This window comes from Fringilla coelebs (assembly GCF_963513975.1).
Source record: "Fringilla coelebs genome assembly, chromosome: Z".
Taxonomy (NCBI): Eukaryota; Metazoa; Chordata; class Aves; order Passeriformes; family Fringillidae; genus Fringilla; species Fringilla coelebs.
In genome coordinates this window covers 22,560,732-22,585,636 of record NC_140031.1, presented here as the reverse complement: position 1 = coordinate 22,585,636, position 24,905 = coordinate 22,560,732, and the positions used below count along the sequence as shown (strand labels likewise).

Genomic DNA, 24,905 nt, shown 5'->3' with positions numbered 1-24,905 from the left:
GTAGAGCAGTGGATATTGTCTACTTGATGTCAGTAGGGATTTCAACACTGTCTTTTAACATCCTCATAGACAAACTCAGGAATGTGGGCTGGATGAGTGGACAGTGAAGTGGATCAAGAACTGGCTGAACAGAATGTTACAATCAGTGCCACAGGGTCTAGTTGGAGGCCTGTCCCTAGTGGTGTCCCTCTACTGTCACCCCTAGTGGTGTTCAATGCTGAACTGTTTAACTTCATCCATGACTTGGATGAAGGGGCAGATGCCTCCTCAGCAAATTCAGAGGGCACAAAGCTGGGCAGAGTGGTTGATACCCTGGAGTGCAGCCCTTTAGAAGGACCTCAGCAGGTTGGAGAGATGGACAAAGAACCATCTGAAATTTAGCAAGGGCAAGTGTAGGGTCCTGCACCTGGGGAGGAACAACCCCAGGCACCAGCACGGGCTGGGCCTGACCCACTGGGGAGCAGCTCTGTGGAGAGGGACCTGGGGTCCTGGTGGACAAGAAGCTGTCCATGAGCCAGCAGCGTGTCCTGGTGGCCAAGAAGGCCAATGGTACCCTGGGGGCATTAGGGAGAGCATTGCCAGCAGCTGGAGGGAGGTGATCCTGCCCCTCTACTCAGCCCTGCTGAGGCCTCAGCTGGAGTGCTGTGTCCAGTTCTGGGCTCCTCAGGACAACCAAAACACAGAGCTCCTGGAGTGGGTCCAGCAAATGGCAAAAAATTTTATTAGGGGTCTGGAGCATCTCTTTTTTGAGGAAAGGCAGGGAGCGCTGGGGCTATTCAGCCTCAAGGAAATAGAACTAAAAGGAGCCCTCATCAACGTCTATCAGTACTTGAAGGGAATTTGCCAAGATGGACCAGACTCTTCCTAGTGGTGCCAAGCAGTAGAACAAGAGGCAATGGGCAGATACTGATGCCCAGGAAGTTTTGCCTGGACATGAGGAAGAACTTCTTTACTGTGCAGGTGACCATGCACTGGAACAGATTGCCCAGAGAGGGTGTGGGGCCTCCCTCACTGGAAATACTCAAGCACCATCTGGACACAATCCTGTGCCATGCGCTCTGCGATGATCCTGCTTGAGCAGGAAGGTCAGAAAAAATTACCCACTGTGGTTCCTTCCAATCTGATCCATTATATGACTTCATGATCTCAACCAGTGGAAAAATAAAATGACTCTGTTAGATTGTTGACTTTCCAAATGGCTAATTAGAAAAATATTTTAATGGTGCAGACATCATATATATTCAATTGCTATTAGCCATCAACATAAAATCCTTCTCAGTCACAAACAAATTGGTATCTTGTGTGTTGTGTCAATCTTCTCATCCATCATATGGGATTTTATTAAAGCTATTAGTATACAATAATTTTTAATATTAAGGCATTTTTATTTAACGCCTTTATTGTGAATATAATACCTCATTCTTCAACAGTGGCCAAGAAACTATCTTCTACATTTATTCTGGACCTCCACGCTGTAAAAGAAAAGAATACAGTTAAATATATTCCATTAATAGAACTTAAAACTGAGATCAAATTCTCTTTTACACTGTTATAGGCTAAGAGACACAGTTCTAGTTTTAATTTCTGATTTAAATATTACTTTTCTACCTATATAAGAACAGGTAGTATCAGCATCCACCAGTCATGGCTACATTTTTTTCAAGGGAAAGTACAAAAAAATCAACACATGCTACCTTACAGTTACAGCTGCTTCCATGTCTCTTTCTCTGAAGAAACCTGACTCAACCTTCAAAAGGTCTGACAAACACAATGCTAACAGACATGAGTTTTAAAATAACTTTTGCTGCCTACATTCTGAAGTGCAAAGTAAAAACAAAGCCAAGCAAAGTCATTACAATCTTAATGAGGAATCAGAAAGGTATTGAGTTTATTATTTTCCCAACAAAATTATTTTACAACTTGCCTCACTGTTAAACAAACTTATGCAAAAAGTCAATAAGTGTATTACTATGGGAAATAATTGATTTTATTTCTACTATATAGATGCAGCCTATTTGCATATATGAAGATTTCTAGATTTCCTCTAGTGGTTATGCTATATATATCCTTATTGTTTAACAAAGCTTGCAAGCATCTTTTCATTTCAAACTCACCATCACCTCACAAATTCCTCATGTTTTGGGAATTCTCCCTTTTCAACCATCAGTTTTTACAACTGAGAATTGTTGCAGAATAGAAACAGGTTTTTCCGGCCTTTCATGCACAATGTCATATTTGCAAGTATTGCAGAAAATATTTATATCAAGTTTAATAAAATGTTTCCACTACTAGAAATACAAGAGTTAATTCACTAATAAATAACTTATAAAACTAATTTGAGAAATATTTTGTACTTTGATCACCTGCTAATAGCCTTTTCTGGTCTAAGAACAGACGTCTGTGATCCTGCCCAGCAAAGTCAAATTACACATTAAACAGCTGTTATAAAACAGGTAGTGGTGGCAATTAATGCAGGCTGTGACTCCCACCAGCTTACCTGCACATCTATTCTAAGTCCAAACCTCTCTATTCAGTGGTACAACAAGCTACTATACAGTGATATATATATATATTTTTTTTTGGTACCTTCCATATTAAGAATTGGTACATTGGGTATTGCATATGAAAACCATGAAAGCCCAGGACACACTCTTATTAAGTATTACTATGTAATACCTTACCAGAAGATGTAGAAATTAGCTAAAGAAGAAAACTTACTTGAATATATTCAATCTCTTCATCTGACATTTGTTTCCTTCTGTATTTCTGAGGTAAAGTTCTTGTTAATTCAGAAGTATCTGGTGTGCCTTGTACTCTAACAGGTGAAATATTTTGAAAGGCCGGTGATATGCCTCCTACAGATTCCTGTGCTTTTGAAGCAAGAAGAGATGGCATACTTGCTTGTAGAGATTCCTGTACTGAAATCCAGATTTCAAAAGCATGTACAGAAATATTACTAGACTGTAAAATTAATAAGCAACCAATAAAATCTACCATTGCTTGAAAATCTTATTCATTATAACAAACACCTAAAAGAATTAAATCACTCTGCTTCTCACAACCTGCTTTTATTGTTGTAAAATGTATCAAGTGTGGAATCTAAAAATTCTGACAGTAGTTTGAATGGCAGAAACACTGATGTGGAAACAAAAGATTTATCAACATACACCCCAACAATGGCTTTTTCACTGGGAAGCTGTACTTTGAGAAAAAGCATAAAGTTATATAAATGTTTGTGTGTGGGCAATTATGTAGAAAGATAACTGAGATGATGCTTTTTGTTTACTGCAACTGAAAAGATAGACAAATGAAAAAGGTCTAAAGGCTTACAGAAAGATAAAGCTCACAACCATAACAGGCCGCAACATGCAATGCAGTGCTGTACCCATTTTTAATATTACAAAATGGCAGCCTATCACATTTTGTTAATGATGTGCAGAATGACCACCAAGTATCAGGCATCAGCAATCGATGTTAATGAAATATAAAGATCGAGGAGGGCATGAAGTTCTTCACAGGTGAGGATCAGAAGCTTAGCTTCTGAAATACATCAGAGAAGTTGCCTTGATTGTGCAGATAGAAGAGATGACAAAAGTGTTCCAAACCTTAGGTCTGTCCCTCCATAGCTGATTTTACAATGGAAATGTGCAATTGCCCCACTAGGCAGGGCAGAGATCATAGCAATATGTTCATTTCAGGACTCAGTCCTATATATGGGATAGGCTCCATCCCAGGGTGATGAGGGAGCTGGCAGATGAGCTTGCAAAGCCACTTTCCATCATTTACCAGCAGTCCTGGCTCACTGGTGAGGTTCCAGAGGACTGGAAGCTGGCTGATGTGACTGCCATTCATTAAAAGGGTATGAAGGAGGATCCTGGTAATTTTAGGCCAGTCAGCCTGACCTCAGTACTCACTAAGGTTATGGAACAGTTTATACTGATTGTCATCAAACAGAACTTTCAGGATGGCCAGGGTATCAGACCCAGCCAGCATGGGTTTAGGAGGGGTAGGTAATGCCTGACCAACCTGGTCTCCTTTTATGACCAGGTGACCTGCCTAGTGGATGCACGAAAGGCTGTGGGTGTTGTGTACCTGGATTTCAGCAAGGCCTTTGACACTGTCTGCCACAGTGCACTCCTGTAAAAGCTGGCAGCCCATGGCTCAGACAGGAACACTCTTTCCAGGGTTAAGAACTGGCTGGATGGCCAGGCCCAGAGAGTGGTGGTGAACAGTGCTACATCCAGCTGGTGGCCAGTCAGCAGTGGTGTCCCCCAGGGATCTGTGCTGGGACCAGTTCTTTCAATATCTTTATTGATGACATGGATGAGGGGATTGAGTCTTTCACTAGTGAATTTGCAGATGACACTAAGCTGGGATTGTGTGTTGATCTGTTGGAAGGTAGGATGGCTTTGCAGAGACCTGGAATGACTGAATGGATGGACAGAGTCCAACAGGATGAAGTTTAACAAGTCCAATTGTCAAGTCCTGCATTTTGGCCACAATAACTCCCTGCAGCGTTGCAGGCTGGGGACGGTGTGGCTGGACAGTGCCCAGGCAGAAAGGGACCCGGGGGTGCTGGTGACAGCCAACTGGACATGAGCCAGCAGTGTGCCCTGGTGGCCAAGAAGGCCAAGGGCATCCTGGTCTGTGTCAGGAATAGTGTGGCCAGCAGGAGCAGAGAGGTCACCCTTCCCCTGTACTGGGCACTGCTGAGGCAGCACCTCGAGTGCTGTGTCCAGTTCTGGCCCCTCAGTTTGGGAAGGACGTTGAGACGCCTGAGCATGTCCAGAGGAGGGCAACGAGGCTGGTGAGGGGCTTGGAACACAATCCCTGTGAGGAACGACTGAGGGAGCTGGGGGTATTCAGCCTGGAGAAAAGGAGACTCAGGGGTGACCTTATCGCTCTCTACAACTCCCTGAAAGGTGGCCGTAGGAAGGTGGGAGTTGGCCTCTTAGTCCTGGCAAAATCTGACAGAATCAGAGGACACTGTCTTAAGCTGCACCAAGGGAAATACAGGTTGGATATCAGGAAAAACTTTTTTCCATAAGGAATGATAAAGTACTGGAATGGTCTGCCCAAGAAGGTGGTGCAGTCACCATCCCTCGATGTGTTTAAGAAAAGAGTGGATGTGGCATATGGTACCACCGTCTAGTTGAGGTGTTAAGGCATGGGTTGGACTCGATGATCTTGAAGGCCTCTTCCAATCTGGTCATTCTGTGATATGTAAGGGTATAAACCCGACAAAGCTGAATGTTTCCACAGAAGTCCTTCCCAGAGCTCCAGAAAATTGAACAAGACAAGTGCAACAGCTGGACAGAAGCTCTATATAACTAAAAAATAAGCAGCATGAAAGCTGCATATATGAAAGCATGTGAGCAGCTACAACACCACAGTTTTGCCTGCCTTTGCCCTTCCTGGCTCCAGAAAGACCAATGACCACAAAGAAGAGGAAGCCAGTTTTAGCCTTAATGAGTCTGATGCAGTTGTAGGATTGGGACAAACAACCAAACACCTGCAGCACTGTTATGAAGCTATCATTGAGAGGCCTATTAAGAAGCTGTCAGTCATAAGACTGGGTCTGAAAGTCCCAAGGTGGTTCAGAAATTATGGAAGATCTCAAATAGAGCAAGGCAGAAGTGAGCCCATCAAAAACAGCATATTTATTGTCAACAGGGGGCAAAGTATTTTTGTTTCAAGAAATAACACACCTTACATACAAAAAAAAAAAAAAGAAAAGAAAACAGAGAAAAAAGGCAAGAAGAAAAAAAAAAGCAGTTTGTTTCACCTACCACAAAAGTCTAGAGATTTGTCAAGGATTTTCCTCTACTGTATGTTTCAATCTGAAGTGTAGTTGAAGTAGACTCATCAGCAAATTAAAAACATGAAAAGTGCAGTAATCAGAAATTTTACTGTTGCTGCTTTAGTTCTATTACAGTCTCTACTACATTTCTCCCTTCCCTGTTTGAGACCATTATATTGCAGTAGTAATAGGCCCACTAGAATTTGGCTGTCCTTTCACATTCCTAGTTGCTCTGAGGAGCCATTTAGCTATGTAGGAGCAACAATCTGGTACAATTAAATGCAGATTTTGCTACAGCATTCAAGCAAGACAAAGTAGGTTGCAGTTTACTAACAAGATGACAGATCCTGATGAAGGTAGAAAAGTCTAACATACTTAAAAGATACAGTCACAAGAATCTTCTGACACAGAGATAAACAAGAAGTCAGAAACACATTTTCAAGCTTTTGAGAAAGTAGTTCACTGGCATGAGAGGCGGTGCATTTGGCTGAACTGTGCAAAATGTACAGAATTTTTACAGGAAGTTATTGCAGAAAATAGTTCCTGAAGAGTTCACAGGTAAGTCAGAAGAGGCATTTATATTCACTATGGAGGCTTTCAAATGTTAAACTAAACTTAAAGCTAAACTGTAAGCTTGATGATGCTGTGACAAATAACTAGGCATAGTATAATATCAAAAGAAGTGAGAATAACGTAACAAAGCTTTTAAAGACAACTCGTACTTTTCTTTCAGATGCTTTTTGAGCCAAAAGGACTTCTAAATCAATGTATTGCTAATATAAGTCTGTTGTTTAAATATAATAGTATTGGGAATACCATAAATATCAACATAGGTATAAAAGTTAATGTCAAAGATTGCAATGAAATGGTTTTTTTTCCTCAGCATTAGTTAGTAACACAAGAAAATACTTCTTAAAATGTACAGAGGGCTGGATCTCTCAGCTATAATCATGTTTTGAAAAAGCAGCAGAAAATACACACTTTAACTAAGAAAAAAACGAGGAAAATGCAACATCGTTTATGCAAATATCACTGAATAACTATAGTTGCTTCAAAGTGACTTGGGCACAGTAATTTCAGTAAATATTAATATTTGGAAAAATGTGACTTTATATAAAGTAGAACACAAACACTGGAAATCCTTGTGAATCTTTCTTGACAAAAAATATAGATCTGCATGCATTATGTGTCTACACACAGCTGCACAGAAAAGAAGTTGTGGAGAAAGTTCAAGAGTTGCCTTCAAACTAAACCAAGCATGTTTCAAAAACTCAGTTCAGCTATACAGCTGAAAGAGAGAAATTGGGTCCTGGTTCTTAAATAAAACAGTCCATGTAAAGAAATGTGGTGCAAGCTGTATCCATACCCAAAATACTTACTTTTAGGTCTGGGACCACTTTTTCTGTCTGGGAACTTTATTAATGGAGTATGTGGCTTGATTACCTAGAAGAAGACCAGGTAGTGGGAGAAAGAGACACAGGTTACTGTGAATAATAAAATAGAACGCACAATGTATCAAACAACCACTCTAAACGGCTGCTCTCTGCACCACTACTCTGATACACTTACTGCTTCTTGAAGTCCTAAATTTACCCCAGGAATAAGTTCACTTTCAAAAGTAGTCGTGCACCCTGAGGTCCAGAGCAGGTACAGGCTTTGTCTTCCTTTTCTCATCAGTGTGTGTGTTTGCAGAAAGAGCCGCTGCCATTGCATAAATGCAATCACAATGCAATCTGCTCTGGTGAGAACCCACCCAGAGTGCTGTGTCTAGCTCTGGGGTCCCCAAACCAAAAAAAAACCCCATGGACTGGAGTGAGCCCAGAGCAGGGCCATTAAGATGTTCAGAGGGCTGAAGCACCTCTCCTGTAAAGAAAGGCTGAGACCTGGGGTTGTTCAGCCTGAAGAATGCTCTGGGGAGACCTTACAACCCAAAGGGCAGGTTTGGATTAGGAAGATTAGGAAGAAATTCTTTATTTTGAGGGTGGTGAAGCACTGGCACAAATTCCCAGAGCATCTGTGGCTGTCTCATCCCTGGAAGTGCCTAAGACCAGGTTGGACGGAGCTTTCAGCAACCTAGTCTAATAAAGGTGTCCCTGCCCACGGCGGGGGGGTGCTGCAACTAGGGTGACCTTTAAGGTCCCTTCCGATCCAAACCATGCCGTGGTTCCACAGTGCTTTAGCACACGGAATCGCGAGCTGTGCTCTGCCTGTACAAAGCACTTTCACCTTGGAGAGGCCCATCTTAGGGAGGAGCTGCCAGCCAGCTCCGCGCCTGAGGCTATCTCAGCACCCGGCACCTGCGACGCCGTGTGCGCGCGACTGCATAGCTCTCCACAAGGACATCGGCCGCCCCGGCCGCGTATCCTCAAGCCGCGGTCGCCTCGACCTGCTGCTCGGCGGCGGCAGCAGAAGCGAGCCCAGCCGCCCGAGCCAGGGCTCCGGCTGTCTCAGACACCGCCGTCCCGGGCCGCCCTTACCTGCACCGCCCTGGCAGCAGCCGCCATCTTGCTGCCCATGGTGAGGAGCCTGAGGGCAGCTGCAGGCCCCGCCCACAGCCACGAACGCCGGCCGCGGGCGGGGCCTCTCTCTGTGGGCGGCCCGGAGCGGGGCCTGGCCTGCCAAACAAGCCGCTTTACCCTGCGTTAAAAAAAAACTCCAAACCAAGTAAAACATTTTCAGTAAAATCAGCGTTTTATTTTTATTATTAGATCAAGGCATCCACTTATAAAAAGTAGCTGGTGATCACTCACCAAGTTAAAAGTGAAGTTACACGCCAAGATAAAAAGGGACACTACACACTCCCACACTGTGCTACGCCCCAAAAGTCGATTTCCTTAAAACATCAAACAACACCAACTAAAAAAAAGCGCAAATGCTAGTGAGGACATGCAATTAAAACACTGCTTAGCTGCACAGTCAACAGTATGAAGTCGTCTCTGCATACAAGAGTCACTACAAGAGTCAACAAGAGCATTAAATTTCTGGCGTTTAAAATTATACACAATGCCTTAACAAAAATAATCCCAACTCCAGACTTACTAATAAATTTTCCTGAGCTTTTGACTGGGACTGAGCAGGGTTGTGAACCCTGCTTGAGCTCTATGGCCTGCTGGTCCCCAGGAAAGGGTACAGAAAATCCTCAGTTTAAGTCTACTTCTACATGAAATCTTGAAACTTTTCTTGTGTTCTTGCTGTCTTTCAGAGGAAAATAAGTGCTTGAGACAGGACAGCTTGAGAAGTGAGTCTTCAGGAGTTTTACTTCATCAGCTCTACTGCCCGCTTTGACACATTCTATTTCTCTGGAGAGAACAACATCTACCAGAAACGTCAAATTTTTAAAAGCACACAATGTATAAAAGAAACACGGCATCTCCTGACTCATTGTAAATGCACATTTTTTTCAAGCTGTAGAACAATTGCCTTTAAAGATGGATCTTCTGCCCAGTTAACTCTGCTTCCAATTATGACAGTCTATAAATGAGAAAGATTTACAGGTTAAAACAAGCCCTTGTAAAGGACAATTCCTAGTAAAATATCTCAAAGAAAGTCTGCTTTATATTTTTAATTTGAAAGCCCTTGAAATTCACAAGTGTTTGAAGTAGGCAGGTTGGAGGGAAAAAGGAGAAAGGGAAGTATTCCTTTAGATCCTATTGTTGGTACATACACAAAAAAGCCCAAATCCATGCTTTTTTATTTCCTAGAGGGCCTTGCATACTACCTCTATGTTAAACACAGAAACCTAGAGAACGTTTTTAACAATATGAAATAAAGTTTGCCTCAAACTAAAAATAACACAGTTAACATTCTCACCCTGCCATTCTGGGTTGAAAAGGGGAATTTAAATTTAACCAAAGAGGATTTGTTCTACTTAGGGCTCAGAAAATTTTAGGAACACAAACCCAATAGATAGTTTTAGACTCTAATCTAAATCCCAGTACAATGTTAAATTTCTCATTCTCAATTTGAGATGTAACTGCATTATTAATGCAAAATAGTAGCAGCCATAGTATGCAGAGCAGAACACTCTTTTTGTCCTTGACATTCCTATGCAGCCTGAGACCCTTCCACACTAATGCAAGCCATGAGGTTTTATCCCTCACTTTGTATGACGCCACACTGCAGGTGACCTGCCAGTTGCTGCCTGTATATACTACATGGATAACCAAAAAGGCAAAGTCTACACTGCTGAAAGAATCTGGAGACTGGCCGTGGCCAGGCCAAGGCTTTCACAGGACTGTAGGGGGTGACACAAACAGAGAAGGCCAGAAGGCGCAGCTGAAGGCTCCCTGGTAACATGGGATTAACACCTCTATTTTTTCTAATTACAAGATGAGGAAACTGATTTGGTAGGGCATAGAGGTGACTCAGAGTAGAAGGAAATACAGCCATTAATGTGACAGACATTCTTCAAAAAAGATGCATTATTTTTGTACCTTTAAGGAAACAAAGATAGATTGATAGATTGTCTCTAAACTCTGCAAAAAAATAATGCAAAGATGCTTGTGGCAATTTCATTCTCTTAGCCTTTAAAGCAGTAGAAGTCTTCCCTCTATACACAGTTTTCCCACTGTTAAACATAAAGGTTTTTAGAAAACAATTTTGTGCCATTAAGTTATATTTGCCATACAGTATATTATCGTGAGTGTAATCAAAAATTGTAAACTTGGTTCTAAACGCCACACAACATTACCTGGAGCACATTTTGAATTATTGTAGTAATCTCTCTTTCTTTTTCTAATTTATTAAGCATCTTCTCTCTTTCAGTGACAGTCACACTTGCTTGTTTCTCCTTTTGCCTTTTCATAATGGCAGGAATTTGCTGTAGCTTCTCTTCTATAGATTTTTTTAGTGCTGTTATATTATTAGGAAAATTAAGCATTAAGTAGTTAGGTTTACAGTACAACTGAAGATACTCTTTTCCTCACAGCCACCCAAAGCACTTGCAGTGCATAACCCTTATTTCACACTTCACTCCTTCCCTCCAATATTCTTCAATATATTTCTTTCATGAAAGAAGCAACATATGCAGTGGCTACTTGGTTATCAAACTACATCAATTGGTTCCCTGGTCAACAGCAAAACAGAAAGTACATTGTATGCTGCCTGCATTTCCCTCACACAGGCACTAATTTGCATCTCTGTCCTATACCCTGTTTTTGAGTGCCACAACTTTTATAGATCTTTTTTATACCTTTTAAAGACCCTTACTTCTTTTTCAGATTTCACTGAAACTAAATTCCAAAGTCATACAAGGAGCATATGAACATGACCGGCAAATATTACTATTTTTATAGGAAACCAGGTTAAAAACTAGACTGATTAAAAGTGTTCAGGGGCAGTTCATATGTTGAAAGAATGCAGCAGAGCATTCCTTCCTTTATTTGCAAAGATATCAGTATGTTCATTTTCCCCATGTGAACAGTTATTTCACTGTGTTTGTTCATTACTGTCAACATATACACAACTCCCTACATGTGAATGAATCAAACAATAGCTGTTAAAATTGGTGGCAAACCTGGTCACGAAAGTGCATTCAAAGAACACATATGAAGTTCTGAATATTGATGTCACATCTAAATTTGACCCACTCTAACAAGACTACTAAAAACCAATATATATATATACTTCTTTCTAAGTAAATTTCCTCTCTATTCTGCAAACACCTCTTAAATGTGCAGTAGGACAAAACTATCTTTTAGGTGCTGTAGGGCTGATTTAAATGACTAAACAATGTGTAACTTTCTGAGGAGCTTAACTGAATAATAAAATGCTGAGACATTGTTTTTGAGTGTTGTCTTGCATCTCTCATTCTAATGTATCAGTCACACAAGCAGGGAACACACCAGCTCATCTCTACAGTACTTTCTACTCTTTTAAAAAGTTTTATAACCATGTTGAGTTTTGTTATTTCTCATGTAAATTAAAATTGCTACAAGAAAAACTTTAAACTATTAACTATATGAACTCTATATTAAAATACCAACCAAAGTCAATACAGATAACACACTTACAAAGTCTTTCCCTTTTAATGTCAATCAGCTGCTGTTCCTTCTGATGTACTTGCTGAAAGGAAAAAAAAGAGTATTTTCCAGAATCTTGTCTTCAAAAATACTGAAAGATGCTAATTCAATCCTCAAAAGCAGCTAAGGCCAAGTCTAAACCAGACTTACTTACATGATCACTTTAAGTAATCCTTAATTTTGAGAGCAGTAGGACCTGCACCCATGTCACCACATACTTAGCTTTGAATGACTTGCTCAGTCATGTTGCTTTCAAAGTGCACTCCTTACCATGCTGAGGTTGGCTGACCTGCACAACAGTAACACAAACAACAAACACCACTCACCTGCTGATAGTCCATTATTGTCCGGCTGAGCAATACTATGTATTTCAAAGTTTCCAGGATCATACTAAGGAAGGAAACAGTTGCATACCTTAAGACCACTAATACAAGTCAATATCATAAATGTTTTAATCAACTTTATTTAGTTTAAATAAATAATTTCTGATTTCTCCTAAGAGAAAAGTAGTAATATGTGTCACTTCTTTTTACACTTACACTTACAATATCACTTCTTTTTACAGTTAATATACTCAATCAGTGCCATTGTAGAGGCCAAAGAGCGCTGCTACTTCCCTCTCGATTTCCCTAAGATTTCATTTAAGTCTGTCCAACATATTACATCACAGAGATTGGATGGCATCAAGAAAGCCTAGCCATCTGGAAATGGCTATGAATTAAAGCTCCTAAATCAAGGAGCTTTAATTTTATGAATTAAAGCTCCTAAATCAATCTCTTAGCTGTATTTCTGACAGAAATTAAATTTCTCATATTACACTTCATATGCATCTACCTGTTAATAATGGGCAGGCAACGAAAAGCTACTTTTAAAAATGTTTAAGCTTTCAGTTCTATTGCAAAGACATTTTGCTCCTCCTACACAGTTAATTAACAAATGCAGCAAAGAAGAGGCAAGGCCCTGTTACAAGCCTGTAATGTACTCAGTTGTCATAAATGCAGGTAATTCATGCACTGAAGACAAAAAGCACTCTTGGCTACAAGCAGTCCTCACTAGTGAATCAGGAGTTATGATCTCTGTAATCAAAGGTGGGTAAATTCAGAGCCCAACTGCAAATCTACCATGGGTGTATGAGGTCTGATTATGCTGATTCTAGCCAGAAGGTAGACAGTATATCATTCTGCCAAATCTAGAAAAAGAAGCTTCCTTTCACAAGAAGTAAAATGGAATAATCTAGAAATGTGTCACAATAAACTGTGCAAAGTCCATTGCTTTCTAGCTGTCTGACTCCCAAGAACACCTTACCGTGAGTCCTCATCATCTTGTTCCAATTTGGTCCTCAGGGCATCCATCATTTGGATCCTGCATATTGCAAGAAATAGCATATGACTGATGTGAACTCATAAGAAACCTACAGAAGCAGATTTAAATAAGTAATATAAAAACATAATTTCCAGGGTTCCACTTTCGTCCACTTTCACATTGGAATTATATAAACAAAATACTCAGTACCTATTAAATACCACACTTCTTAAATAATGGGGCTTAACTCTCAGGACACAAAAGATATATCTATGATTATTTGTGAGAATGACAACTCCTTTTTCTCTTGACCAACATATTTGGACACCATTAATCCCAAAGTCTGCAGAAAGGAAGGTAGGCAAACGTGTGAATTTAAATAAACAGCCATGAAACACATGGGATGTCTAACATTACCAACTTCCATCTTCTCATAGGCATTTGGAAAATACTGCCAAGAAATATGCTTACTGATCTGTACAGTCACTCTTTCCCAACTGTAAAGGAATTTATGGGTACACACATTTCAACCTGTAAGTTTTTTGTTTTGGTGGGCTTTTTTTGTTTTGTTTTCTCCAGCATATCCATCTGTATTCCTATTGTACTTAAAATCTCCCCAATTTCCCATATCACTTTAAAATCCTGTTTTAATCAGACCTACGTATATATGCATCTATGTATGCACACACAGAGGAAAGCTCCAAATAAAGGGTGAAGAAAAGTCTACCTTTGCAAGGCCAATGTCTTGTTCTGGACAGAGACTTTTGCTTCCTCTAGATCTCTTTCCAAATCTTGTGTGGCACTGAAAGACAAAAAGCAATCACACAGACAAAAGTGTGAAGATAACAGAGTTTAAAACCAGTGTCACATTTTAACTTGCTTTCTACATATCTAATGTAAGAATTTTTCATGTGACCCGCAAATCTTTAGGGCCAGGAGCAATTTAGCATGTGGAACTATATTACTGAATTCTAGCTATCATGTAAAGGACTGCAAATTTAAAAGCCACATCAGATACTGAAGTATATTGGGAGGATGAATAAAAGCATTTCTTCCCCACAATTCCTCTTAGTTTCAATTATTTTCACCCAACTTCTCTGAAGTACTGATTGTAAATCCAGCAATTCATTAAGAAGCAATAACTAGAAGAGAATTTTGAAGTTATCCAGTGACATACCTCTGGATAAAGTTTTCTTCAATTCCATGATCAAAGAAATTTTCCTGACCTGCAAAAGAGAATGTTGCTAAAACAAGCTCAACAGAGACTTTAAAATACAATCTATAGAGCATAAAAGATTAGCATTTTTTGTGTGAGCAAGTTATTTCTTACTTCTGCCTCAAAGCTCTATTATATTTTACTGTTAATGAGGCTACGCTATCAATCAGCTGTATCAGAGAAATAATTAGTTTAGCATTTTTTCAATGAGCTAGAGCTGGTTCTCGACATTGCTCTATATATGCCACTGGATAGTTCAGTGGAAGAGCATGTATACAAATGCACCCTGGGCTGTATCAAAAATGTAGCCAGCTGGTCAAGAGAGGTCATTCTGCCCCTCTACTCAGCTCTTGGCAGACCCCACCTGGTGTGCTGCACCCAGGCCTGGGATTCCCAACATGAGAATGACATGGATCTGTTAGAGAAAGTCCAGAGGAGGGCAATGAAGATTATCAGAGGGCTGGAGCACCTCTCCTATGAGGAAAAGGCTGAGAGAGTGGTTGTTCAGCTTGGAGAAAGAGCACGGTGGCCTTGCTGTATCCTTCCAGTCCCTGAATGGAGCTTACACAAGAGCTGGAGAAAAAGTTTTTACTAGGGTATGTAGTTTGTATTTGAAAGATGGTAGGTTTAGATTAGATATACTGTGGAGTGATGAGACACTGGTAGAAAGATTGCCCCAAGAAGCTGTAGATGCCTGGAAGTGTTCAACATCAGGCTGTCAGGTTGAACAGGGCTCTGAACCAGATGTGTTTAATGTCCCTTCCAAACCAAATCATCACACGACTCTACAGGTAATGGAAATACCCTAAATCAGTATTGCTGCCAAATACTTTGGCAAACTTTTGGCAAGACTTCAGCCCTAGTGACCAGATTTCTGAAAACCATCACTACATGTCAAAGGAGCCTGAAATTCAAACCCAGAAAAGGAAGGAGAGGGCAGTGGGTAGCAGCTATGTGCTGTCTTTCAAATATGTCTCAAAAGCTAACGAGAAAATGTGTTAAAATGTACAGCCAGGGGAAAACCCTCATCATTATCGTAAGGAATACTTTTGATAAATAATTAAAGACAAGACTAAAAAACTATGTAAATATATATTCATAGATAAAAATATAAATATAAATGCCGCATCCCATTCTTTGTTAGTGCAACATCCCACTGCGAGGAGGGATATACTTACCGGCAAGAACAGCCGTGTTGTACTCCATGAGCTGCTCCTTCATTCGGTGTCTCAGGCTGCGGCGGGAGTAAAACGACAACGGTCAGAGGCTGCGCATCCCTTCATCCCACCCCTTGGCTGCTCCCTGTCCCATCCCATCCCGTCCCACTGGCACTAACCGGAGCAGAGACCGGACCCTCACGTCGCCGTGGCCTCCGTCGCCGCCCTGGGACCACGCCAGCTCTCGGGCCAGGGCCGGGGCCGGGGCCGGGGTTGCGGCCGGGGCCGGGGCCGAGGTTGCGGCCGGGGCCGGGGCCGGGGCCGGGGTTGCGGCTGGGGTTGCGGCCGGGGTTGCGGCCGGGGCCGGGGCCGGGGTTGGGGCCGGAGCCGCCATGATCGCACCTTCAAAACGCGCGGCTCCCGGCGGCCCGCGCGCCCCACGCGCCCCGCGCCTGCGCAGAGCAGCGGCGGGGCGGCGTGGCCCAGCCCTCAGTGGCCGCGGTCCCGTACGTGCAAGGGAGGAAAGAAAATAACATTGGTAGAGCACTGGGTAAAGCGCAGTAGTCCTTCCCTCTGACCTAGTGTTCGGGTGGAGCAATAGATGCAAGCTACTAACGGAAGTAAAAAATTGACTGCAAAAAATAAACACTGAGTGAAAAGAGCTGCTGCATAGAACCAGACTTAATTTGGTTTAAGAGCAAGTGCAGCTGTCAATCCAGCACAATGATCCTGTTCACCATTAAACCATGACCTCAGGTGTCATATTCACACATTTTTTAACATGCCCAGGGATGATGACTCCTGCACAACTCTGAGCAGCTTGTTCCAATGTCTGGCTATCTTCGACAGCCTCTCTAATTTTCAAAGGGAAGGTACATTATAGCTCCACTAGCCAGTCTCCTAGAGGACTCAGCAATTTCTCCTTCCTCTTTGAGCTCTGCCACCAGGCTGAGCAAATCACCACCACACACATCTGTTTTCTCTGCTGCCCCCAAGTCTAATCTGGCAGACACTCCACCACCAAACTAGAAGAGCTCATGCCAATGCTGTTGACCATGCACCAGCCTGCGTGACCAGCCACGGCACCTGAGCTGGCCAGAGCCCATCCAAGATCTCAGCGCTGGTCACAGGCTCCAGGGAGATGCCTCAGCTGTAGGAGGAAGGTAACTGTGCTGCCCTCCCCACCGAAAACAACCCAGCCAAACAAAAATTATAACAGCTTTTATAAGTTTAATACAAATAAGGTACTTGGTATATACAGTGAGCAGCATTCTGCTTAAATTAATACACAAGTTAAAAATTTTTAGCCAGATCCCATATAATGGGAGAGTATAACTGTTGCTTACCTTGGTGTTTGCAGTGCTGGTGATACCTTAAAGACCTAGAAATGAAACAACACACTTTTGAGCCAATATTAGTATAGAAGATGATAAAAAGGCTGGTCTTTATTGGAGGCCTCCAGGGGAAGATATGGAAAAATGCCCCCCTTTCCCCCCCGCCCATAGAGTGAATACAGTTTTATAAGTTTAGCAAATTAACATAACTGACAAGAATTCTCAATTAGATGCACAAGTGATGAAGTAATTCACACCTGTTCAATCATCTCTGAATCCTCTCCCACCCTCTGCTATCCAAGGATAGGAGCTATTGCTTTTGAAAATGTGTCTCAAAGAGCTGGTTTCAACTTGGCTCCCAGGAAGGACCAAGATAGAATAGGGGTCTTGAACCCCCAGGGTTTGGAGCCTCTGGAATGTGTTTTGTCTTTCTGCCTATCAGGGTAGGGAAAAGTTGAGAGGAAGTATAGCGGCTAGCTAGGAACTATGTACAACAATAATCTACAGAGCTATCAATATATATAAAGGAAGTATAACAGCAAAAATTATTCTGGCATCAGTGGCATATATCTTCATAACTGCCTGCAGAAAAGTAAAGTTGATTATGTTTACCCTGTGCACTGTTTCAACTCACACTTAATGCTTGGTGATCAAGCCAGGCCCATCCTAGTATACAAACTCCATTCATTCATAGTCCATGCCCCACCTAAGCAAGATAAAGATCTTCAGCTCAGAAGGGAGCAGATCTATTTTAAGTCTGTCTGCAGTGACCCAACTGAACCAGTCTCTATGTGCCATGTATCGATACATAACCACACATATTCCCCCCACACACCTGCACCCTAAGATTCTTACCTTTTGCTTGGCAGCACACTTATTCACATTGATTACATTCTCTGATATACGCCGTATGACTGAGAGAATGTAATTCTCAGTGTAAGATGTGTAGCACTGCAGAAGTGGTAACTGAAAGGAAGGGAATCCATTAGATAAGCCTATTAGAATAATCCAAGTACACTGGGTTCTTCATCTTCAGTTTTCCTTGGACAATTATGATCTCTTCTCTGACAGTGGGAGGTTTTAAAAGGTACTGCCCTACTGCTGTCCCATTTTAGTGGTCCACAGGGAGACAAGAACATGGTGAAATACCAGGAGGAATGGAGGAAGCGTGCACCTTGTATGAGTGGCCTTTTAAGCTGCTGCTCAGGCACACTGAGTCACAAAGTAGGAGGTGGCCTGATAAGCACAACTTAAGAACATGCATCCATCAAAGAGTTTCAGAGACAAAGAGAAGGAAGCTGCTGCAATCACGGAGGGAGGGACATGAACCATGTCATAATTCACAATGCACAGCTCCATCAGGTACTTGGCCAGAATGTTCAGTTTACCTGCAGTAAATCAGAGTTGAATATTGGTCATCTCCAGGGCATGAGCATCTTGTCAAGCCTTGGTTTAGTTAAAAAGGAAGAAATACTCCCTTAGAGAACTCTTTCAGAGTACAGGGTTGAAATTCAAGTGCCTTAATCACAGAACACTTCTGTGTTATATTAGGCTGCTCATAGTCTAGGACTGTCCCTTTCAATGGCAGTCTAGCAGTTACCCGCAATATCAGTGTCATGTTTCACTGTGGGAAACTGCAAGGAGTTCTTTTAAACTTAAATGGTCAGGAACAAAGTTAAGTCAAATGAGACAAACATTTATCTAAGAACCATTTATTCCTAATGAAAAATAAATGAAAATTATTCCTACTAAAGAAGGCTAGACAAGATAGAGCAAGAGGAAGAAAAGGAATGGGAAGAAATGGAAAGGAATGGGGAGGGGGGAGGAAGAGAGAGAGTGAGTGAGGAAGATGCCACTGGAGGCCGGGAGTGCATCCACAAGGTGGGGGGTGTGAATGCTGCTTCACGGGTGACTGAACCGAGGTGAGGGGGCACTTGGGCAGAACACCCAGAAGCCTGGACAGGGTCGCAGTGATGATCACAGAAGTGGGCTGGCTTGGAGGCTAGCAGGGTTGGATGCAGGTGGCTTAGGCAGGGACACAGGGAGGCAGAACAGACACAAAGCTGAGCAAGAGCCAAAATGAAATGAGAGCCAAAAGGCAGGCTGGGGCCAGGGCAAAGAATCGGGGGATGGCCAAGAAGGCTGACATCAAGGATGACAACAAGGCTGATCACCCAACCAGGTTGGAGAGGTAGATAACTTATTCTATAAGCAGCTGGAGGATGTTTCAGGATCAGCAGCTCTTGTTCTTGTAGGTGACTTTAACCTGCCAGACATCTGCTGGGAACTCAACATAGTGGAGAAGAGGCAGTCTAAGAGGTTCTTAGAGTGCATGGAGGACAACTTCTTGTCACAGCTGCTGAGTGAGCCCACCAGGGGTGGGACAATGCTAGATCTGCTGTTTGCAAACAGAGAAGGGCAGGTGGGAGATGTGGTGGTTGTCGTCCATCTGGGGCACAGTGATGTGATCATGAAATTATAGAGTTTTCAGTATTTGGTGAAACAAGGAGGGGCATCAATAAAACTTCCATGCTGGACTTCTGGAGGGCAGACTTTGGCCTATTCAAGAGACTTATTAGAGTACCTTGCAGGCAGCCCTTAAAAACAAAGGAGTCCTGGAAGAATGGGTGTGCTTAAAAACAGAAATCTTGAAGGCACAAGAGCAGGCTGTCCCTATGTGCCGGAAGATGAGCCAATGAGGAAAATGACTGACTTGGAGGGGCAAGGAGCTTTTGAAGGAGCTTTTCTTTTTTGAAAAAAAAAAAAAAAAGAGTGTGTATCACCCTTGGAAGGAGGGTCAGGTGTCTCAGGAAATGCTTAAGGGAGTTGCTAGGTCATGTAGGAAAAAAATTAGAGGCAAAAGCCCAGATGGAACTCAATCTGGCCACTTCTGTAAAGGACAATAAAAATTATTTTTATAAAATACATTAATGGCAAAATGAGAGCTAGGACAACCTCCATTCTCTATTAGATGAGGGAGTGAATTTAGTAACTAAAGATGAGGAAAAGGCAGAGGTGCTTAGCACCTTCTTTGTCTCAGTTTTCAACAGCAAGACAGGTTGCCCTCAGGACAACTGTCCTCCTGGGCTGGTATCAGGGAGCAGAACAGCCCCTGTGTAATCCAGGAGGAAGCAGACCTACTGAGCCACTTAGGTGCTCACAAATCCCTGGGACCAGATGGGATCCATCCCAGAGTGATGAGGGGGCTGGCAGGTGAGCTTGCAAAGCCACTCTCCAACATTTACCAGCAGTTCTGGCTTACTGGTGAGGTTCCAGAGGACTGGAAGCTGGCTGATGTGGTGTCTCTTCACAAAAAGGGTACAAAGGAGGATCCAGGTAACTCCAGGCCAGTCAGCCTGACCTCGGTGCCTGGTAAGATTATGGAACAGATCATCTTGAATGCTATCACATAGCACCTACAGGATGGCCAGGGTATCAGACCCAGCCAGCATGGGTTTAGGTGGGGCAGGTCGCATTTGACCAACCTGGTCTCCTTTTATGACCAGGTGACCTGCCTAGTGGGTGCTGTGGATATTGTCTGTTTGGACTTCAGCAAGGCCTTTGACACTGTCTGCCACAGCACACTCCTGTAAAAGCTGGCAGCCCATGGCTCAGACAGGAACACTCTTTCCAGGGTTAGGAACTGGCTGGATGGCCAGGCCCAGAGAGTGGTAGTGAACAGTGCTGCACCCAGCTGGTGGCCAGTCAGCAGTGGTGTCCCCCAGGGATCTGTGCTGGGGTCAGTCCTGTGTAATATCTTCACTGATGAGCTGGATGAGGGGATTGAGTCCATCAGCAGTAAACCTGCAGGTGACACAAGCTGGGAGCATGTGTCAATGTGTTGGAAGGTAGGAGGCTCTGCAAAGGGACCTAGACAGGTTGGATCAATGGGCCAAGTCCAAAAACATGAAGTTTAACAAGACCAACTGCTGAGTCTTACACTTTGGCCACAGCAATCCCCTACAGTGCTACAGGCTGGGGAGAGTGGCTGGACAGCAGCCAGGCAGAAAGGGACCTGGGGGTACTGGTTGACAGCTGACTGAACATCTGCACCTTGAGTACTGTATCCAATTCTGGGCCCCTCAGTTTAGGAAGGATTTTGGGACACTTGAACATGTCCAGTGAAGGGCAACAAGGCTGATGAAAGGCTTGGAGGCCCTATGAAGAGCAGCTGAGGGAGCTGGGGTTGTTTAGCCCGGGAAAAGGAGGCTTAGGGGAGACTTTATCACTCTCTACAACTAGCTGGTTGTAGTCAGGTGGGAGTCAGTCTCTTCTTCAGGCAAGCATGGACAGAACTAGAGGACACAGCCTTAAGATGTGCCAGGGAAAGTTTAGATTAGATGTCAGAAAAAAATTCTTCACTGGAAGAGTGATTGGGCACTGGAATTGGCTGCCCAGGGAGATGGTGGAGTCACTGTCCCTGGACATATTTAAAAAGGACTGGATGTGGCACTCAGTGCCATGATTTAGTTGATGAGGAAGTGTTAGGTTAGGTTATAGGTTAGATTAGTTCATCTTAAAGGTCTTTTCCAACCTAGTTCACTCAGTAAAAAAAAAAAGGGCAAAACCAGGCTAGGGCCAAGGCAAGAAGCAGGCTGGAGCCAAAGCCCAAATATAAGATTTAAAAAGCCCCTCTAATCACCAGGCCTCAAATGCAAAAGCAGAGTCTCCAAAAAGACCCAAGCCAAAACCCACACTATTCCAGCTTCCTGCTGGGCTGGTCTGCCCCCAGTCAGGCAGCACGGGGCCGGGTGGCTCAGTCCTTTGGGGACAGACTGTCCGAGTACCCGAGCCGCTCTTAGCCGCAGGCAACCTCAGCAAGCCCAAAGGATATCAGCTCTTTAGCGATTTATCAGCTCTTTTATGATTCCAGCTCTTTGCTGGCCAAGGCAGCTCTTTTATGATTCCAGCTCTTTGCTGGCCAAGGTCACGAGAGAGAAGACTCGTCCTGGAGCTCCACAGTGATGGATTTACTGGGGGGTCTGTGAAGGGTTCCAGCGACGGCTCCTCTGCCCAGAATGGGCTAAAGCAGCCCATTATATAGGGCAAGGGGGATCAGAAATTGTACAATAGCAGGGCTTAAGGAGAAGTGACCTATGGGGCTACAGAGAGATAAACTGGGGTCCAAAAGGCAGAAGAGAGGAGCTTCTGGCTTTTTCACCGTGAGTTGGCATTTCCTCTCTCCAGGCCTCAGCCCTCCACGGAGCTTCAACAGGGCCTGTGCCTGCTACACCACACTTACAGAGCAAGTTTCCGAAAGCCCCAGGCAATTGTGACACATTTGCTTTTTATGTCCCAAGCTCCTCCCAAAGCCCCTCTGCTGGCAGGAGACCATTGGCCCAGTCCAACCTTTCACCATCTGATTGGAGAAGTTCCTTTGGGGAGTTCAGTGTCTCCTACTACCTGTTCCATGTGAGGTGTTGCCAGGTGAAGTCCTCCCAGAGACAAGGCTTCTTTTAGTTGCCTCTTACACATGGCTCATGTGCACCCCTCCTCCACATGCCTCCGACAACCATTGTTGAAGGAAATCAAAACTAAATTGGCTCCTCACAATCAGGCATGCATTTTGAAACTGAATTTTGGGAAGTTAGGCCCATGTCACAGGAACAGATAAATAAAACTCATTTCTACATGGAAGACAGGTCTCAGCCAGGCTCAATTGCAATACTCAAAAATTTTGAGCCATTTTAACAAGTTGTCATAGTTAAGTATTGCCTTTTCCAGATTCAATTCACAGTAACACCTGTTCTCAACACTTCTGCAATCTTTGAAGCAGAGGGCAACCCAGAGAGAAGTCCAGGGCTTCCAGGATCTTTGTCTCCATGTGGTGGATATGGACCTTTGAGCAAGTGTGGTCAGCTGCATAGCTAAAGTCTCCAATATATGGGTGAAGAATCTTCTCATATTTGGTGGCAATGTACATATGTTCCAGATTGCAAGGCAAGATGTATTCTATTGCCATCTGTATGGCACTTGTCTGGTGTCAAGTGGACAATGCTCCTTATCTCTCTTACTGAGTGATCATAATTAACAGGGGACATCTGTTGATAAGGGGCTATTGAATGTCACCGCATGACTGATAAGACCTATAACATCCCATTGTGAGATGCTCCGCCCAGAGGGAGGAGCCAAGCAGTGCCATGCAGATATAACCTGCAAGGTTCTGACACCAACTCAGCTTTTGCTCCACTGGACTCCCCAGAGGAACAGCAGCTGCTGCTTCTACGGATCTGCAGAGGAAGAAGACACCCCCTTCCTACAGGACTCCCCTGCTCCAACAGAACCTGACACTCCAGGAGGACTGCAGCCCCTTTTCCAACTGCACTGCTACCAACACCCTGACCCACAGGGTGTCAGGTTGTGTTCTGACTCTGACAGTGTTGTTCTAGTGTATTGCATTGTTGTATTTTATCATTTTATATTTTTTCCTTTCCCTATTAAAGAACTGTTATTTCCTGCTCCCATGTTTTTTGCCCGAGAGCCCCTTATTCATAGCAATTTGGAGGGGTGGGGAGGGTTTGCATTCTCCATTTCAGGGGAGGCTCCTGTCTCCTTTAGCAGGCAACTGTCTTTCCAAACTGAGACAACATAGTTATGACACTAACCAGCTGCAACTTCGCCTTGGAAACAGCATTGTCCTGTAGAAGGAAGCAGTAGAGATTTATCTAAATTACTTGGCTCAGGACACAGGTTTTCAAGGTAGTCAGTGAAAAGTTTGTTATATGGCAGGATGTTCATACCCACTTGCACAGAATTACTACACATCCTCTGTTACCTCTATTGGCACCTGCAGGGGTGCCTTGATCTCAAATCAGGGAGAGGAATAAGCAGTTTTAATATGTTAACTCACTGAGCCCACCAAGAGATTTTTGTGGTACATACAATTGAGAATCAAATGTTCTTTTAGGTCATCTGTTTTGTAAAGAGTATGTCCAACCATGTAGGGTGTTAACTGACCAGCATTCATGCTTTAGCCTAGGGTAAAAGCGCTTTGTCAACTGACACATCCAGTCACTTGAACAGTTTTGGAGAATGACTTTCGCACTTCCCTGGGGAGCCCAGTCCAGTATCTGATGACCCTTTCAGTAAAGAAATTCTTCATGTCCAGCCTGAACCTCCCCTGGCACAGCTTGTTACCATTTCCTCTTCTCCTGTCCTTATCCAGAAGTTTGGTACAGACATAATGCATGGGAGTAGACCACAAGATGCAAAGTTTTCTTGCTCGCTAGACATGGACTAGAAAGAGTACAGTACTAGTATTAGTAGTTGTTTGGTCTAGCAACCAGCATCTCTTCATATTATCAGCTGAATTTAATCCTGTATTTTAAAGCTGAAGGAGGCTTACTAATGCCCCTGGAGAAATCATTAGTGAAAATGAGTCCCAACTCCAAGGCAAACCACACCTACAAGGACAGTCTGTCATTAGATGCCTACCAAATGTTGTCAGATGCCTACCAACCTCCAGGTGTCTCAGATAGTTGTAGATGTCCATCACACAGTTGCTACACAGGTTTGGGTCATTACTATCGTCCATGTCGGGGTCTTCAGACTCAAGCAAGACATTAGAAAAAGCCTGACATAGTATGTGTCTTCTGCTGGATGATATTCATCTAATTTCATGCGATTTGGAAACTGATGCTCTGACTACCGGGAAATTCAGAAAATCAGTGTTGACAGCACCTCCCTCCACAGCCTAGTATGGGCCAAGCTGCAATCCTGCAGTATGGAGCACTGCAGGGGCTCATGACCCCTAGTTCAGGGAACCAGAGGAATGCATGCTCTGCCGCAGCGGCAGCCAAGCACTGGGCTGGGGAAGAGACAAAGTACAAAGTACTGTACACAGTACAAAGAGGCCAGGACGGGCACTGACGGTGGGACTAGGACTTAGGCAGGGAATCCGAGGCTGGCGGTGGCACGTTTTCCGTGGCGGAAGCCGCCTCCTAACCATCCTCCCCGGGGCGGCAACCTAGTTGACACTCGGCTGCCCGTGGTCTCCCTTCAACTGGTGAATTCTTGGGCGCTGGGCGCACTTTCGGCTCAGCCGTGCAGTGCCGATGTCCCCCCATCGTGGGGGCG

At 43.5% G+C, this 24,905-nt stretch overlaps 3 protein-coding genes across 3 annotated transcripts in view; all 3 read right to left on the bottom strand.

Moving 5' to 3' along the window:
• Window positions 1-8,322, bottom strand: part of CDK7 (cyclin dependent kinase 7) — a 29,584-nt gene extending 21,262 nt beyond the window's left edge. Inside the window, exons 1-3 of the mRNA XM_084225962.1 lie at window positions 8,278-8,322; window positions 7,180-7,243; window positions 2,719-2,918 (exon numbers count right to left, since the gene is read on the bottom strand). Of these exons, the coding sequence (XP_084082088.1) occupies window positions 2,719-2,918; window positions 7,180-7,243; window positions 8,278-8,316 (303 nt within the window). The 5' untranslated portion in view covers window positions 8,317-8,322. The remainder of the gene's footprint in view (window positions 1-2,718; window positions 2,919-7,179; window positions 7,244-8,277) is intronic.
• A 257-nt stretch (window positions 8,323-8,579) lies between these two features.
• CENPH (centromere protein H) lies at window positions 8,580-15,889 on the bottom strand (the record flags this gene model as incomplete). Its single annotated transcript, XM_084224703.1, has 9 exons — window positions 8,580-9,271; window positions 10,491-10,651; window positions 11,812-11,863; window positions 12,147-12,210; window positions 13,126-13,182; window positions 13,850-13,924; window positions 14,300-14,348; window positions 15,517-15,572; window positions 15,675-15,889. The coding sequence occupies 9 exons, from the start codon at window positions 15,887-15,889 to the stop codon at window positions 9,179-9,181; spliced, it is 822 nt and encodes a 273-aa protein (XP_084080829.1). The 3' UTR covers window positions 8,580-9,178.
• A 2,143-nt stretch (window positions 15,890-18,032) lies between these two features.
• On the bottom strand, window positions 18,033-24,777 carry CCNB1 (cyclin B1; the record flags this gene model as incomplete). The annotated part of the gene is given in 4 exon segments (XM_084224702.1): window positions 18,033-18,217; window positions 24,285-24,414; window positions 24,417-24,473; window positions 24,676-24,777. Coding segments are annotated over 4 exon segments (474 nt in total).
• Window positions 24,778-24,905: the final 128 nt, after the last annotated feature.